The sequence below is a fragment of the Scardinius erythrophthalmus genome (genome assembly GCF_964197995.2).
Source record: "Scardinius erythrophthalmus genome assembly, chromosome: 25".
NCBI classification, from domain to species: Eukaryota; Metazoa; Chordata; class Actinopteri; order Cypriniformes; family Leuciscidae; genus Scardinius; species Scardinius erythrophthalmus.
In genome coordinates, this window is record NC_138245.1 from 23,675,437 (window position 1) to 23,690,781 (window position 15,345).

The 15,345-nt window shown below is 36.7% G+C and overlaps 2 protein-coding genes across 2 annotated transcripts; one reads left to right on the forward strand and one right to left on the reverse strand.

Moving 5' to 3' along the window:
• The first annotated feature begins 506 nt into the window (after positions 1–506).
• On the forward strand, positions 507–9,666 carry gucy1b2 (guanylate cyclase 1, soluble, beta 2). The gene is given in 13 exon segments (XM_081358648.1): positions 507–601; positions 1,140–1,300; positions 1,737–1,836; positions 2,650–2,837; positions 3,184–3,295; positions 3,971–4,074; positions 4,408–4,624; positions 4,814–5,134; positions 5,220–5,371; positions 5,913–6,053; positions 6,144–6,298; positions 7,846–8,036; positions 8,939–9,666. Coding segments are annotated over 13 exon segments (2,166 nt in total). The 5' UTR covers positions 507–510; the 3' UTR covers positions 9,172–9,666.
• On the reverse strand, positions 9,018–14,971 carry plekha3 (pleckstrin homology domain containing, family A (phosphoinositide binding specific) member 3). The gene is made up of 8 exons (XM_081358649.1): positions 14,595–14,971; positions 14,084–14,200; positions 13,822–13,977; positions 12,936–13,072; positions 12,646–12,816; positions 11,191–11,234; positions 10,977–11,086; positions 9,018–10,810 (listed from the first exon to the last, which is right to left on the reverse strand). Exons 1-8 carry the CDS (start codon positions 14,632–14,634, stop codon positions 10,689–10,691), a joined length of 897 nt encoding a protein of 298 aa, XP_081214775.1. The 5' UTR covers positions 14,635–14,971; the 3' UTR covers positions 9,018–10,688.
• Between the last annotated feature and the right edge of the window lie 374 nt (positions 14,972–15,345).

The following is a 15,345-nucleotide window of genomic DNA, read 5'->3' on the forward strand; positions in this document are numbered from 1 at the left end:
TATTATATTAATTGCAAAGTGAAACATTCTCTTTAAAATGCATCCCTGTTCCCCTAGTTGAGCAGTGATTTCCTTATCATCAGATGTGTGTATGTGGGCATGCATTAATCTATGTAAGTGTATGGTAGAGTGGGAGTGTCTGTGTATCTGCATGAGTCTGCATAATCTACACACCATAATTTAAAGAGCATCTCCTTCTGCTCAGTGTGGAGAGAGTATAGAGTCTACAAGTTTGGGATTGCAACGGTTTGTTCGTGGTTTGGAGAAATGGTGAGTAAAAAACTTTTAGACATTTTTTTGTATAGTACAGTATTCCAGCAGCTTTCAATTAACGGTGTGTTTGTCTCACAGTACGGCTTTATCAATACTTGTCTGAAGTCACTGGTCATTGAAAGGTTTGGAGAAGAAACATGGGAGAAACTGAGGTCTGTATACAACACATGTGACGTGTAAAGAAATCATGGAAAGATTTGTAGTTTGTTTCGACTAAACAAAATCTTTCCTAGATTAATGGCCGGGGTCCAGGAGACGTTTATGACCTATGAAATCTACGACGATCTCATCACTCTTCGTTTAGTGGAAGAGGCTTGTAAAATGCTGGGTGAGCATAATTTTGTATTAAGATTATCACTTAGTATGATATTGTTCCCTGTAACTGTAAGCTAGTTTTAGATCTATATGCATTTGTGTTTATTTGCATTTATGTTTGTCTATATATGTCAGCTAAGGAACCTTCTTTCAACAGTTGGTTAGGGACTTTGTCTGACTCACCAGAATGTTTCACTTCTTTAAAAGGCCAGTTTTTGTTTGGATCCACTTTTCAAATGTCTGTCTGTGTATACATTTTTGAGAAAAGAGTGAGTAGACTGTCCTTGGGGACTTGCAGACATTGGTCAAGTGTCTGAGAGAGTGCTAACTATGTCCCTACTGAGGGAATAGTCCACTGGGCATCATGATGGTTGATGTCCTAACCTGTCCTCCAATATGTCCCTGAGAGTAAGTGGACAAGGACAGGTGTGAATCTCTGAGTGAGTCACACACCTGAACTCCACTCAACTGGTCTCGCAATGACGAAGACTCAATTGAAAAGGAAATTGAACTGCTGCCTGAATGTAAGTTCTGTTTCATTCTTCTTCTAGATGTCTCCTCCGAGGTGGTTTTGAAGCTGTTTGGAGAGTACTTTTTCAGTTTTTGCAAGATGTCGGGATATGACACTATGCTGCGAACTCTCGGTGGAAACCTGGTGGAATTCATTGAAAATCTTGATGCTCTACACAGTTATTTGGCATTATCTTATGAGGTCAGAATACTCAATGCTTCTCAAAACTCAAAACTTTTAAAAGCAAAAACATGAGATGCAGGTCAGTGTACAGAAAAAGAGTTCTAGAGACACATTTTTTTAAAAGTTGAACTTTGTTTTTAGATTGCCGTGTCATGTGCGAGACAAAAGACAGAGAAAAACAATAAAAATGCAGCGCCGTAGAACTCAAAGACACGTTCTGAATCATACAGTGTTTAATTAAAAATGAATCTCAGTCCAAATGTAATCTCAGTCCACTTATTATAGGCCTACTTCCTTTGCAAATGTTGTTACAATGACATTTGATGTTGGCTCAGTGTTTTGTTTGTTCAAATGTTTGAGTAGGCTACATATGAAATAAAAACTATGAACTTTATTATGTTTTATTATTTATTAACTAATTATGGTTTGTAACTTGGCACACCTTTTTACTTAGGCCATGAATGCTCCGTCCTTTCGTGTGGAGCGGATGGATGATGGCAGAATTCTTCTTCACTATTACTCAGACAGGAAAGGACTTTGTCATATTGTGCCAGGTGAGAGTTTTAACATGAAAGGCATAAAGCTATCAGCAACCCCATATATATTTTTAGATAGCCTACATAAAATTGGCAATATTTTGTTAATGTATATGTGAAAATATATGCATTCATATATTTCAATACAATTTAGTTACTTATGTTTCTTCTTTTTTTGCCATATTTATCTAAATATATTTAAATAGTCCAAAACATATTTTAAATCTTTGAGTTTAGTAAAGGGGGAAAAAAAGCCTCCTGAGGCAAATTTTGGTGTACATTTTTTTCATATATATATTTTGGCATTTAGGTTGTACACTAAATAGCTAGATTTTCAATGTGAAAATACATTTCTGCTCTGTTTAGAACATTTATTCAAAAATATATAATTTTTTATATGCGACTATTAGACCTTATGCGCCAGAGAAACGAGGGCGCCGCCATCTTTAGAATATTGTCTTTTAACTTCCGTTTTTGCGGTCGCTCTGTATATTTCTATGGCATTGCTGTCCAGGAGTAATTAGCTTTTGACGTGGATTTACTTAATGTAAAGTTAACGAAAGTTATCATGAGGACTGTAATGTTTAAAGCAGATGACTAAACAAATGTCAGTCGACAGGGAATATTTTAGAACAAGCCGTTCATTAATAAACACGCAAAATCGCTGTGAAAATACAGACCGGAAGTCAAAAGAAAAACGAGCGCGGCACTGAAAAGGGGCGGGGCTACATAAGGTCTATACATTAAAGAATTTTCTTTGTGATGATAAGCACATTATCAATTAATTTTTCGGGGGGGTTTTTTCATGTTGTATTTATAATTGTTGGCCAGGTATTATTGAGGCTGTGGCGAAGGATTTCTTTGACAGTGAGGTTACGATGACCATTCTGAACCAGTCAGAAGAAGATGAGCGCACTGGAAAAAAGGAACATGTGGTTTTCCACATGGTACAGAAGGAAAAGGTGGCCAAAAGAAAGCCTCAGAAAGGCAGTGTAGAGGAAATACAAGCAGAGAAAGAGGTGTGTAGTCCAGGAAGACATTGCAGAAAATATGGAACTGTTGTGTATTTCTCTTGTACATTATATTTGAACATCTCTCTATGATGTTAAATGCTTTTTTAAAAAAGTGTTCTTTTTCAAAGTGCATATCAGTTGCTTTGGCATTATCATGTATAACACAATATAGGAATGTGAACATTTCAAGTAGTCTTACCTGCTCAAAGATCAGACACTTAAATCAGTTTCAGAATCATCATGAATGTTTAAGTAGGTCTAGACTCTCAACTGTCTGCTGTCTTTGTAATTTTGAAATCATAAGTAGCATGGTTGAAAAAGTATGTAACCATGACAACTGCTATATCAACAGGACAAGGAGGAGACAATGAAAAGGATGATGGCCAGGTATGCCAACCTGCAGCTGTGTCCAAGGAGACGATCTCCATGGGAGATTGTGAGGAGCATTGTCATGTTGGGCCAAGGTTTGACAGATATTCAGTCACGCTAACTACTCTTGCTTTTGGCACTATAGAGCACATTTGAATTAATTACAAGAAAACTGTTCAAAATAACTAATTTGAATGTGTTTTAATAAACCTTTTAAAGGTTTTAGGGGGGAAATCAAAGGTTCATACAGTGATGAAAACCCTGGAAAGTTTTAAAATAGCAATTTCCAGGCCTGGAAAAGTTTCGAAAAATAAATAAACCCAGAATGTTTTGGAAAAGTCATGGAAATTTGTTTCAAAATATAATAGAATATATATTTAAGTGATAATATTGGTTAAACAAACTACAGTAGGCCTGCTTAAGGTTCATTCGATCTATCCGACTGCGGCAGATTTTGTTTTGTAGCATTGAGCATTATCACACACGTTTCTGTTTAAAACAAATAATAAAACAAAAACCGAAATAGAAATAAATTAAACCTACATAGCAATATTTAAAATAAAATGACGAGATAATGACATGACTAAAAATTTAACTAAAATTAACATGAAAACTAAAAATATAACAATAAAAGCTATATTAAATATTAATAAAACTATTTAAAAAAAATACATTTTGTTGGACCCCACTATAACAATTTTTTTTCCTGATTTAGCATGTTTTTCAAGTATTACATGAATTAATGGTTTTACATTTGTATCTCTCTTAAGGCAATCTGCGGCAATCATTCACACCCAGCTACCCAAAAAGACTGTGGATTGACGAACAAGCTTTCTGTAATGCTTTTCCCTTTCACATCGTTTTTGATCAAAACGTAAGGAAGTATAAGGGGCAGTTCACACAGAATGCATTTTTCCATTCCACTGCGATACTTTTCCATTGTTTTTCCAAGTAAACACGTGCCAGACGGACGTCTTAAACCGTTGAACTTGCGTCTAGCTTCCTTTTGCAGCATCTCGTGCATGACATGCAAACACGCAACTCTCAAGTTAAAATAAGTTCAACTTTTAACACTTTTTTCGTTCCACTTTTTAACAGCAAAAACACGTTCTAGGTGAACCGGCCCTAACTCTGCATTTCTTTTATTAACAATTCAAATGTTAAACACATTGAATCATTTTGAACCGTTTTAACCTTTTCTTTTTAGCTGGTGGTGAAGCACACAGGTGTCAACATTCAGAAGTTTGTTCCCGGACTGCAGACCTCAGGTATCCGTCTGGATGAATACTTCACCATTGTTCACCCAGAGGTCACCTGCAACATCCAGAGCATCAAAAAGTTCATCAACAGCCAGTTTGTGCTGAAGACCAGGAGAGAAATGTTACCAGAGATCCAGCGAAACCAGGCCACGCTCAAACTGCGAGGTATTTCGTCCACAGAGATTTATTACACTTGATAATTGTGCTATTGTGTGCGTAAACGATTCTGATTGAGAAAAGTGGTTTCCTTTGTTACTTCTGAAATTAGTGTAAAATTATATTTATGTAATTTTGCAAACTTTTTTGCATATATCCTATTGGTTGATGATTAATTTGCATGCGTGTGTGTTTTAGGACAGATGATGTGGATGGAGTCACTGAACTGCATGATCTATCTATGCTCTCCTAAGCTACGAAGCCTCCAAGAACTGGAGGAAAGGGGTCTTCACCTGGCAGACATCGCCCAGCACGACACCACGCGAGATCTGATCCTGCTCAACCAGCAGAGGCTGGCGGAGATCGAGCTCTCCAATCAGCTAGAGAGGAAGAAGGAGGAGTTGAGAATCCTCTCGCGCAACTTGGAGATCGAAAAGCAAAAATCTGAAAAGCTCCTTTATGCCATGTTGCCGACACACGTTGCCAACCAGCTTAAAGAGGGCAAAAGAGTAGAGGCAGGTAAAGAAACCAGAGGAACACCCTACAGAACACTTGTCATTTTCCATTCTTTACATGGATCAGACTCTTTCTGTTAATCTTTCAGGTGAATTCAAAGTGTGCACCATCCTTTTCAGTGATGTGGTCACCTTCACTAACATCTGCGCAGCCTGCGAACCCATTCAGATAGTCAACATGCTCAACGCAATGTATTCCAGATTTGATCGTCTTACAAACATTCATACTGTCTATAAGGTTTGTGTGGGATTGGTTGTTCCAATCGTTTACTATCTATCTATCCATCTATCCACACAGAAACACACATAATTTTATTTGATTATATATTAAATTTATGTTAAGTTATATATTTTTGTAATATTTAATATAATTTAATGATATTACTATATTTTATATTTAATATAATATATATTTTTTTATATAAAGCAAGTCACTATATATATATATATATATATATATATATATATATAGTGATTTGCTTTATATAAATAAAAAATCTATAAAAAATATATATATACAGTATATATATAAAATATAATCATATATATATTAAATTCTATATTATTTTATTATAATAATTAGTAAGCAGCATTTTATTATGATATTACTTTTTTTGTAATTTAATATATTTTATATATATATTTTATTTATAAAAATCATGTTATTACTTATACATAAATTATAAGGAAAACCTTCAGAATGTATTGGGTAATTCACTTACAATTAATCAAAGAGACATAAAGAAATGTAACAAAATGATACTGTCTCACAACAGGTAGAGACGATAGGTGATGCTTACATGGTGGTTGGCGGTGTGCCCATTCCTACAGAAACACATGCGGAGCGGGTGGCAAACTTTGCCCTCGGTATGAGAATTGCTGCAAGGGAGGTGACTAGCCCTGTCACAGGACAGCCCATACAGGTATGTGTGTTTAAACAGTCGGCTCTATGTAAATAGAAGCTCAGTATGCTCTTGTAATTTGTTTAATTTATTGATTTATTGTCAATCTAGATCCGAGTTGGCCTGCACACCGGTCCAGTTTTGGCTGGTGTTGTAGGTGATAAGATGCCACGGTACTGCTTGTTTGGAGACACTGTCAATACAGCCTCTCGAATGGAGAGCCACGGCGTCCCTGATCACATACACGTGAGCCCCTTCACATACAGGTGAATGCTAGTTTTTGAATGGGTTTAGATTCCTATTGTCACATGGCCTAAATGCAGAGGTGGACAGTAATAAAGTGCATTTACTTGAGTACTGTGCTTAAGTAAATTTTTTGAGTATCTGTACTTTACTTGAGTATTATTTTTTCTGGAAACTTTTTACTTTAACTTCACTATACATTTGAAAGACCAATATCAGACTTTGTACTCCACTACATTTCTGTCAAGGTCCTTGAGTGGAAAGTAGTAACGTCAGTCAGGGGATGATTTTAGTTGCAGGGTTGCATTTTGGTTGGAAATGAAAGTCAGATTGACATCAGAACCCGACGTCGGACTGACGTCAGAACCGTCATTTTTGACGTTATCAATGGTTTTGGTTGGAATTGAAAGTTGGGTTGATGTTAGAACCCAACTGATGTTGGTTTCTGATGTCAACCCATTTTAATGCTCTGTCCAATGTTGGAGATTAACGTCAATCTGATGTTATATTCTGACATCAACCTGATTTTCATTTTTAACGTTGGATTTGGTCTTCTAAATGCGAATTTTGTCGTTGTTTTGGAGCACACTAGCTTTTAGAAAACAGTAAGGGTAACATATTCATACTAAAAGCCAAAAAAACTTTAAATAGGGCACTATTTGAGGGAACAGCCATTTGGGTGTCCAAAACCATTGTGTACGTTATTGAGTGCACTTATTCAATCTCACATTCAATCCTACTACTGGAACTGTGTTATAGAAATAAATTTGATATCGATATGAGGGTAGGCAGGCATAGATTCAGAGGCAAGTATTACATACAACAATGCAACAGTAATAAAACCTTTGATACTTAAGTACTTTTAAAAACTAGTACTACAACTTTTACTTGTAGCGGAGTAATATTTGACCAGTACAGAAGTATTTGTACTTTCACTCAAGTAAGGAAGTTGAACATTTAAGGCCTCATTATACTTCTGCGTCGGACCTACGCCGGAGCCTATACGCCGTAGGCAACGTGTTGGTTTTAATTTATACTTCTGTGTCGTTGTCCGCGTTGACGCGCACCTAGGGAGCATGTGAAACCCCGAGGGAGGGGTTCTGGCAGACCAATCACCGCGCTTGTGTCCGCGTAGAATTGACGCGTTGTTACATTTTTGGAGAGGTGCACGTCAGGGTACGCCGTAGGGTACGCGCGCTACACAAAGCCTACGACGTAGCTACGGCGGCAGTTCGACGCAGAAGTATAAAACAGGCTTAATAATAATATGAAATGTTTCTTGAGCCTTGCCTTGCCTTGAAGGCTCGAGTAATAATGCTGAAAATTCAGCTTTGCCGTCACTGGAATAAATTACATTTGAAACTATATTCAAATATAAATCAGTTCTTTTAAATTGTAATTATATTTCACAATATTACAGTTTTTACTTTATTTTGTAATCAAATAAATGCAGCCTTGGTGAGGATAAGAGACAAGCGAGGTCTTGATAAGCACTGAGGCCTTCTGTGTGTAGCCACTGAAATCCAGATCTAAGAATAGCACTAAACAGAACATCACTTCTTTTCCACAGTGTGTTAAAGGACAAAGGAATCTTTGAGATCGCTGAGAGGGGTGAGATCGAGGTGAAAGGCAAAGGGCTGATGAGAACATACTTCCTGCTGAAGAACCTCCAAAAGAGTGATGAACAGATCATGGGTTTGGTCGACGGAGAGACGTGCGTGTACCAGGAAGACACAGAGGTCGTGACAGATGACTCGAAGGGTGAGGAAACTCTTTTGACCCATTGGACTTCCATTCACTAAAGTAGGACATGTTGCTCATTTCTACACGTTCCTATCCTGCCAGATTTTAGGGTTAGAGGCCCGTTCACATCAAGGACAATAACTATAAAGATAACGATAAAGATATTCTAAAAATCGTTCTCCATATTAAAGAATAACAGAGTTCACACCACAACTATAACGATAAAGATATGAGGAACGATATCGTTGGGATCACTTTCCGAACTATTTTTTTCCAGCTGTCAAACGATAAAACACTGACAGCCAATCAGAATCCATTCTAGCAGGTCATCAATTTTCGCTACTTTGAAACCGCAGCGCGGGCGCGCGCGTGCTTAGAATAAAAAGACCGTAATCGGTCGTTGGTGTGGATGCATATATAGTTATCTTTATCGTTATCTTTATATTTATCGTGCTTGGTGTGAACGGGCCTTAGTCTAAGACCTGTTTTTTTTTTTTTTGATATTTGTAATATTATACAGTATATAAACCCATCACAGGAGTCTTTTTAAGGCCTTTTGGTGGAGAGACCCGTTACATGTTGCAAAATATTGTTCAAAAGACTTTTATTCTCACCAAGGCTGCATTTATTTAATTAAAGATATAGTAAAACAGTAATATTGTGAAATATTTTTACAATTTCAAATAACTGTTTTCGATTTGAATATATTTTAAAATGCAATTTATTCCTGTGATGGCAAAGCTGAATTTTCAGCATCATTACTCCAGTCTTCAGTGTCACATGATCCTTCAGAAATCATTCTAATATGATGATTTGCTGCCCAAGAAATATTTCTTATTATTGTAGAAATCAGTTGTGCTGCTTAATTTTTAAGCAGTGCATTTACATGTATGCTTTTTTTCAAATTGTCATTTGCACAGAGGAAAGCCATGAAGATGCAAATTATGTGCAGAAGGAGGACACAAAAATGGAGGAAAAGGTTGAGAACGAAAAAAGTCATGCATCGTCATCTCTCCAGTCAGGCAAAATCTCCCCTGATCATTTAATTCAGTTCGATGTCACACCAGCGTACGACAACCCCACTGACTTTAGACATCTAAACAATGGTCTTCATTCAGACAGCATTAATACTAAGTTCTGCTCGATACTTTAGTCCCAACATCACTAAGTTTTAATAAGATTGAATTTCAAGCCTGCCGTTCAGAGGGCCAGTACCACAAATTAACAGCCGTAACCAAAAATAGGCGGTACCACATGCTCTGTGTAGTGGATAATGACTGTTTTTCACAACTCTTCTAGAAACAGCAGGGGATTTCTGCTTTGTTGATACAGATTTATCATTTGGGAAAAGCAAGTCTTCACGCTGATTCCCAGTGCTCATTTGCACCTGCTTGGTTGTCCGCTGGTGATGGCCGGCAGTAGCACCTCCCCGCTGAGAAAGCTAATCTCCCTCTGGAGAAATTAATCATTTATTATAGACTGTTTTCAAGTGGAAATCAGATGGCAAACACAGATGACCAGAGGAAGATAAACATACTGTTGCTGTACAGGGATCTGCCGTCTGTTAGGTAACATGGGAACTAATTATTCAATGTCATTCAACACCATGCGATCTCTCTTTTTCTCTCAAATAAAAACATGACTGCATGAAAATGTTTCTTATGTATTATTAATTCTCTTTGCCTCTGTGTTTGAGGAAAACATGATTACAGATAATATTTAAAAAAACAACTCAATTTTGAAATCCACTTTACAATTAGGTACCATTTGTTAACATTAATCAACTGCATTAATTAACATGAAAGGTGAAAAAAGACATTACAACATTTACAATATTAAAATAAAAAAAATTGTATCTGTTAATATTATTCAATGGACCTGAGCTAACATGAACTAACAATGGACAGCTGTATTTTTTATTAACTAACATCAACAAATAATAATAAATACTGTAACATATATATTGCTCATTGTTAGTTAATGCTTTAACTAATGTTAACTAATGGGACCTTATTGTAAAGTGTAACCAGACCCACTTATATTTTTGGAGATAAAATAATTAATAATCTTGCTAAATCTTTTTAAAACTTACCAAACATTACAATAATTAATAGATCAAATTCCTCCATGCGAAGAATTAAGGCCAAAAAATGTTTTTTTTGGGGGGGAGGGGGAGACTCTAGTGACATACAAAAATAAATAAATGTATTCTGCATCATAAACTAATGAACAACACTGCATGCCGAGTGAATAAAAAACCAAATCTTTGAAGTTAATGTCAGCACGTACGCACAACCCCTTGGCACAGTAGCAAAAACCTTTTCAGCAAGGTTCCCATTTAACAAAGGCAACTGCACAACACATTAAAAATCCAGTACAAACATCTTCAACTCTTCACTGAAGGGATACAGTAATAATTATGTATCACAAAAAAAGGAAAAACATCTTAGCATCAAGGCAAACGAATTTCTTAAAATACCTGGAAGAGTATAAACATTCAAATCAGACTGTTTTCTTCATCATCTGTTTTTATAAAGTGCCGCCGAATTCTTCATCATCAAGAAATACAACACTAGAAGTCAAATCCATCTATACAATGCTGCAATCTTTGACTGCATAGCAGTACGTGTTTTCCTTTTATTCCCCGTCTCATAATCCGTCTCGCATGGTTCAGAGGGAAAGGTCAGATTCCGGAGTGTCAGTTTCCGACAGGAACTTTGTGCTCGTTCCAACCTCTTCTGGGATACTCGGAGTGGAGTCACCGTTGATGTTGGCTCTGTGAAACATCAAGCCTGTGAAAAACACAAGAGGTGAAGTGATCACTTTTGTTAAGTTACTGCCGATCATTTTTAGGGCCACAACAATAATAATTTATTCAAGCTTCAGTGACTGCTCAAGCCTTGAATCTGATCTGTGTGTATGTTCAATGGTGTGTGTGTGTGTGTGTGAGAGACTCACGCTCCATGTCCTCGGCCCCTCTGTCGCTGTGAGCCTCTGTATCGGAACATGTCCGCGTCCGCCTCTGGGTGGACTTCTGCAATGCCATGCACTCTTTTGGCAAGCTCGACCTTGAAGGAAAACAGCACCTGCATTTATAGCCACTCAGAAAATAACAGCGTAAGCTGTCTGGACTGAAAACAAGAAGTCTGTATATTTTGTAAACATTGTGTACCTTTCATAATTGTAGGTGCCGGGATGGCTGATCGACCGCTTCATCTATGCAATAAGAATAAAAAATGTTTGACTTAATTTATGAACAATCACATGCCAGACCAGTGGTGTTATGGTTAACTAAAACTGACTAACCAAAACTATTTCATGAACTGAAATAAAGATCAAATATTACATGAAAAACGAAAACTAGAAACATTATTCTGAAGTACAAAAATTACAAAAAATTAAATAAATTAAAGATTATATAGTTTTTTTAAATATTTTATTTTATAAATGAAAAATAAAATTATATATAGGCTATATATAAATATATATAAATTTAAAATGAAAACTAAAAATATAACAATAAATGATAAATTCAAATGATCGATAAATACTATAATATATCAATAATACTAAAATAGCACTGTCATACATCTTCCCAATAAATGGGTGAGTAAAGAACATGCCCAAGTCATATTTCACCCCAAAATGAAAAATTTAGTAATTTATTTTCCATAAACAAAATGAAGCATTTTTCAGTTAAGGCATATTTCCTTCCAGTTCTCATTACATAGGCAAAGATTTAATTAAATGAGAAAAATGTGCTTTAAAGGTGCAGTAAGCAATTTCTAAAAATGTTGTGGAAAGTGGATAGGACCGAGCACCACAACAAGACATGTAGCCAATCAGCAGTAGGGGGCGTGTCCACTTGTTATGGGGGAGGAGAGAGAGTGAGCAAGAGGGAGATTTGAAGGGAGACTGTAGAAGGAGAGATGGCTGAGAGACATTACAAAAGAGAAAAGCTCATAAGAATATCACTGGGAAAATAATGGTTATGATCAGGCAAGAGTTTTAGGACCTATGTTAATATTAGAAAAGCTTTCCAGCACTGGAGAGACCTAAGTGGAAAGCAGACGCCAAGGTTGTGTTATTTCTGCTCCATACGTGAGGAACATTGGTTTTGAGTTTTGTGCCTGCTGTCGACTAACAACGAACTATTGCTTGTATATACTCGTGTACTGTGTGTTTATTTTTTGTTCGTCATCTTTGTTTTATTTTTCGCAAAGCTTTATTGTGCTTCACTTCAGCTATGATAAAGAGACATCAACTCTTGCATTGCGTGTTTGTGCATTTTGGGGGCGGAGATATGAAGGGAGGTGTGTGTTTGTTTAGGTTGATTTCAAATATCAACAGTGTTCAACAATGATTCTCAGAAATAGCTTACTGCACTTTAATTGATAAATGAATTTAATTGTCATAAAAATAATGCAAATGTAAAGTAAAAAAATCAAACTCTTTTTATGTTTTCTCCTATTGATTTTGGGGTCAAATATGACTTGGACATGATATTGTAAGATTCAACCAAATAACTTGTATCTCAAATAAAATAACCATATTACACACAAATAGCAAAAGGAACTTTATCCAGGTAAAAATTTAAAAATGAAGGTAAACTGTATGTGATTTGTACCCGAGACATCTGGACGGGAGAGGGGTACACAGGGGACATTATGGAATCAGATGGACTGGATTGCAACATATCAGTCTGGAACTTGGAACTGGCGATTTTCATACATTCTTCCAGTGTTTTGATGAAGGTTTCACAGGTGGCACTCAGTAATGAGGACGCCTCATTCCTTGTCTGGGAAATATAAGAAAATACAACCATTTGGTTTAAAAGACTAAATTTCTATGATAACCTTTTTTTTTATATCAGATCCACCTATCTGCAATAAATGATGTGATTACTGTGATGCTCACCTCAGTGCTGGCCACAGTAGATTCTCCTTCCTGTTCCACAGACTCCTGAATAGTGTGCACCTGCTGCATAAGTAAGTCACAGTACAGACGCAGCTCTGACATCTTGGTTTTCAGTGATTCTGTGGTTTCTGTTAAATCTACAAAAACCCATTAGGAGAGGAAATGCAACTGTTAATGGCCCTTCTTATTGCTTAGCAGTCAGGATTACTAATGTTCAACTAGGAAACATTAATTCAGTATATGAGAGCCTGTGTGTGTGTGTGTGTGTGTGTGTGTGTGTGTGTGTGTGTGTGTGTGTGTGTGTGTACTTGTACAACTATCTTTGTGAGGACCAGTTTGAGTTTTAGACCATTGGAGTGAGGACAAAGAGAGTAAAGTGAGGACATTTTGGCCAGTCCTCACTTTCTGAGACCCCTTTAAGGGCCTGTTTGAGGGTCAAGACTTGGTTTTAGGGACAAGGTTATAATTAGGTTAAGGGTAGGTTTAGGGTAAGGGTTCGGGTTAGGCACTTAGTTGTGATGGGTAAGGTTAGGGTAAGCGGCTAGAGATTGCAATGTGTCAATGAATGTCCTCATAAAGATAGATGTACAAGAATGTGTGTGTGTGTGTCTGTGTATATTAGTGCTGCCAAACATAACAGTATATATATACACACACACACACACACACACACACACACACACACACACACACACACACATACATACACATATACATATATAAACACACACACATATATACATACATGTACGTTAGTTTATTTTAGTTATTATAAAGTGTTACCAATCATTTACTGTGAGTTGAGTCTTTTGCTATGAGAAGGCATAAGGGAATAATAAAAGACCAATGATATGAAAAGATGAGAAAAGTTTCAGAGAAGCCCTACCCCTTTCTTTTTTGGTTCTAGTGTCAATGAGTCCAGCTTTGGAGCTCCCCAGAGCCACCAGCCACTTCTGCCTCTCCGCTGCATTCACAGCCTTCACGTAAAAATGCTGCTCCCCTGGTATGATCAGCTCCAGACGGGTGTTGTCCGTTGGGTGAACTGGAGCAAACATGAGGAAGTAAAAAAATTACATAAAAATAACCAGTTTATTTTCTCGTAAAGAATAGAAGGAAGATTTTGCTGATAAGATACACGATCACCTCACCTTTAATTTCACATACTGACATCTTAATACTGCCTTTGCTGCCTTTACACACGTCATCTTCTGAATCATAGTATGAAATAATGCCATTGTCCAGCACAAACCACCTTGGCTGCCATCCTTTCATAAAACATAATTATTAGGTTAAAAACAACACATTTAAATCAAACAAAACATGCAATTTCTGAATATTCTAAACTTGAGATTTATGACTAGTCTTGTTACTCCATTCAATCAGGTAGCATACCATCACATGACAGGAAAGGAAGTTTGACTAATGACATATTTGGTATACTCTAACTTAACATGGAGCTTTGACATTCAAAAACTCCTTAAAGACACACAGCGTATAAGAAAAGAAGCAATTTTAAAAAACGCAATATAATAATGTTGCATATATCCGCAGCTCTCTGTCGTATAGAGACATCATCATACAAACTGAGTACATCTTGTGCATACTTGCAGTGTCCTGTCTGACTGCAGCTCAAGTGTCCACGGTGCCATTCACTTTTACCTGTCATATAGTTTGTCCATTTGTAAAGCACTCCTTCCATTATTCTCCAAGCAGAAACCCCGGTGAAAAACACTTTAAAGCAGCTTTAACAGAGCTTGCACCAGGCAGCTGCTTGTTTGCCCCCTTCACAGGATAATTAGCATGCTAGCATGCTCCAAGCTAACTCAATGACCCCCATCTAATCGTCATTATGTCAAAAGAGCGGGCGGATCGTAAGGTAACGAGAACAATATATATTTTTTCACGGTCATTTCTCTGAAGACTGCGCGCCGCACATGCTGTGAGATTCTACTAAAGGCAGACGGAGCAAGATTAAGGATGAGATCACTGTTTACAGGCTGAACCGGAAGAGGCGTTTTACTTAGAGATTCTTCGCCGTGTAACGTTAGCCACTCCACTGTAAAATGGAAAAAACAGGGAAACCACTCCATTCTAATTTCACTACAGAGAGTGAAATTTCCTGCGAATTATTATTGATGGATATTTGTGACTTTATTAGACAAAATATACAGATAAAGAAAAACACAGTTGTGCAGATATATTCTCATTTCCTTTTCCTCACGATTGTCTAATATAACGCAAATGTGTGTTTATCTTATGTATACAGTCATAATTTAATATTTGCAATTATTTAAGTTACTATAAAAGTATATAAAATAATAAATGTACATATAAATATGTATAATATAAATGTCGCATCAAGTTACTGTAGTTGGCGGAGCTAATGAGTAACACGTGACACCTCAACGCG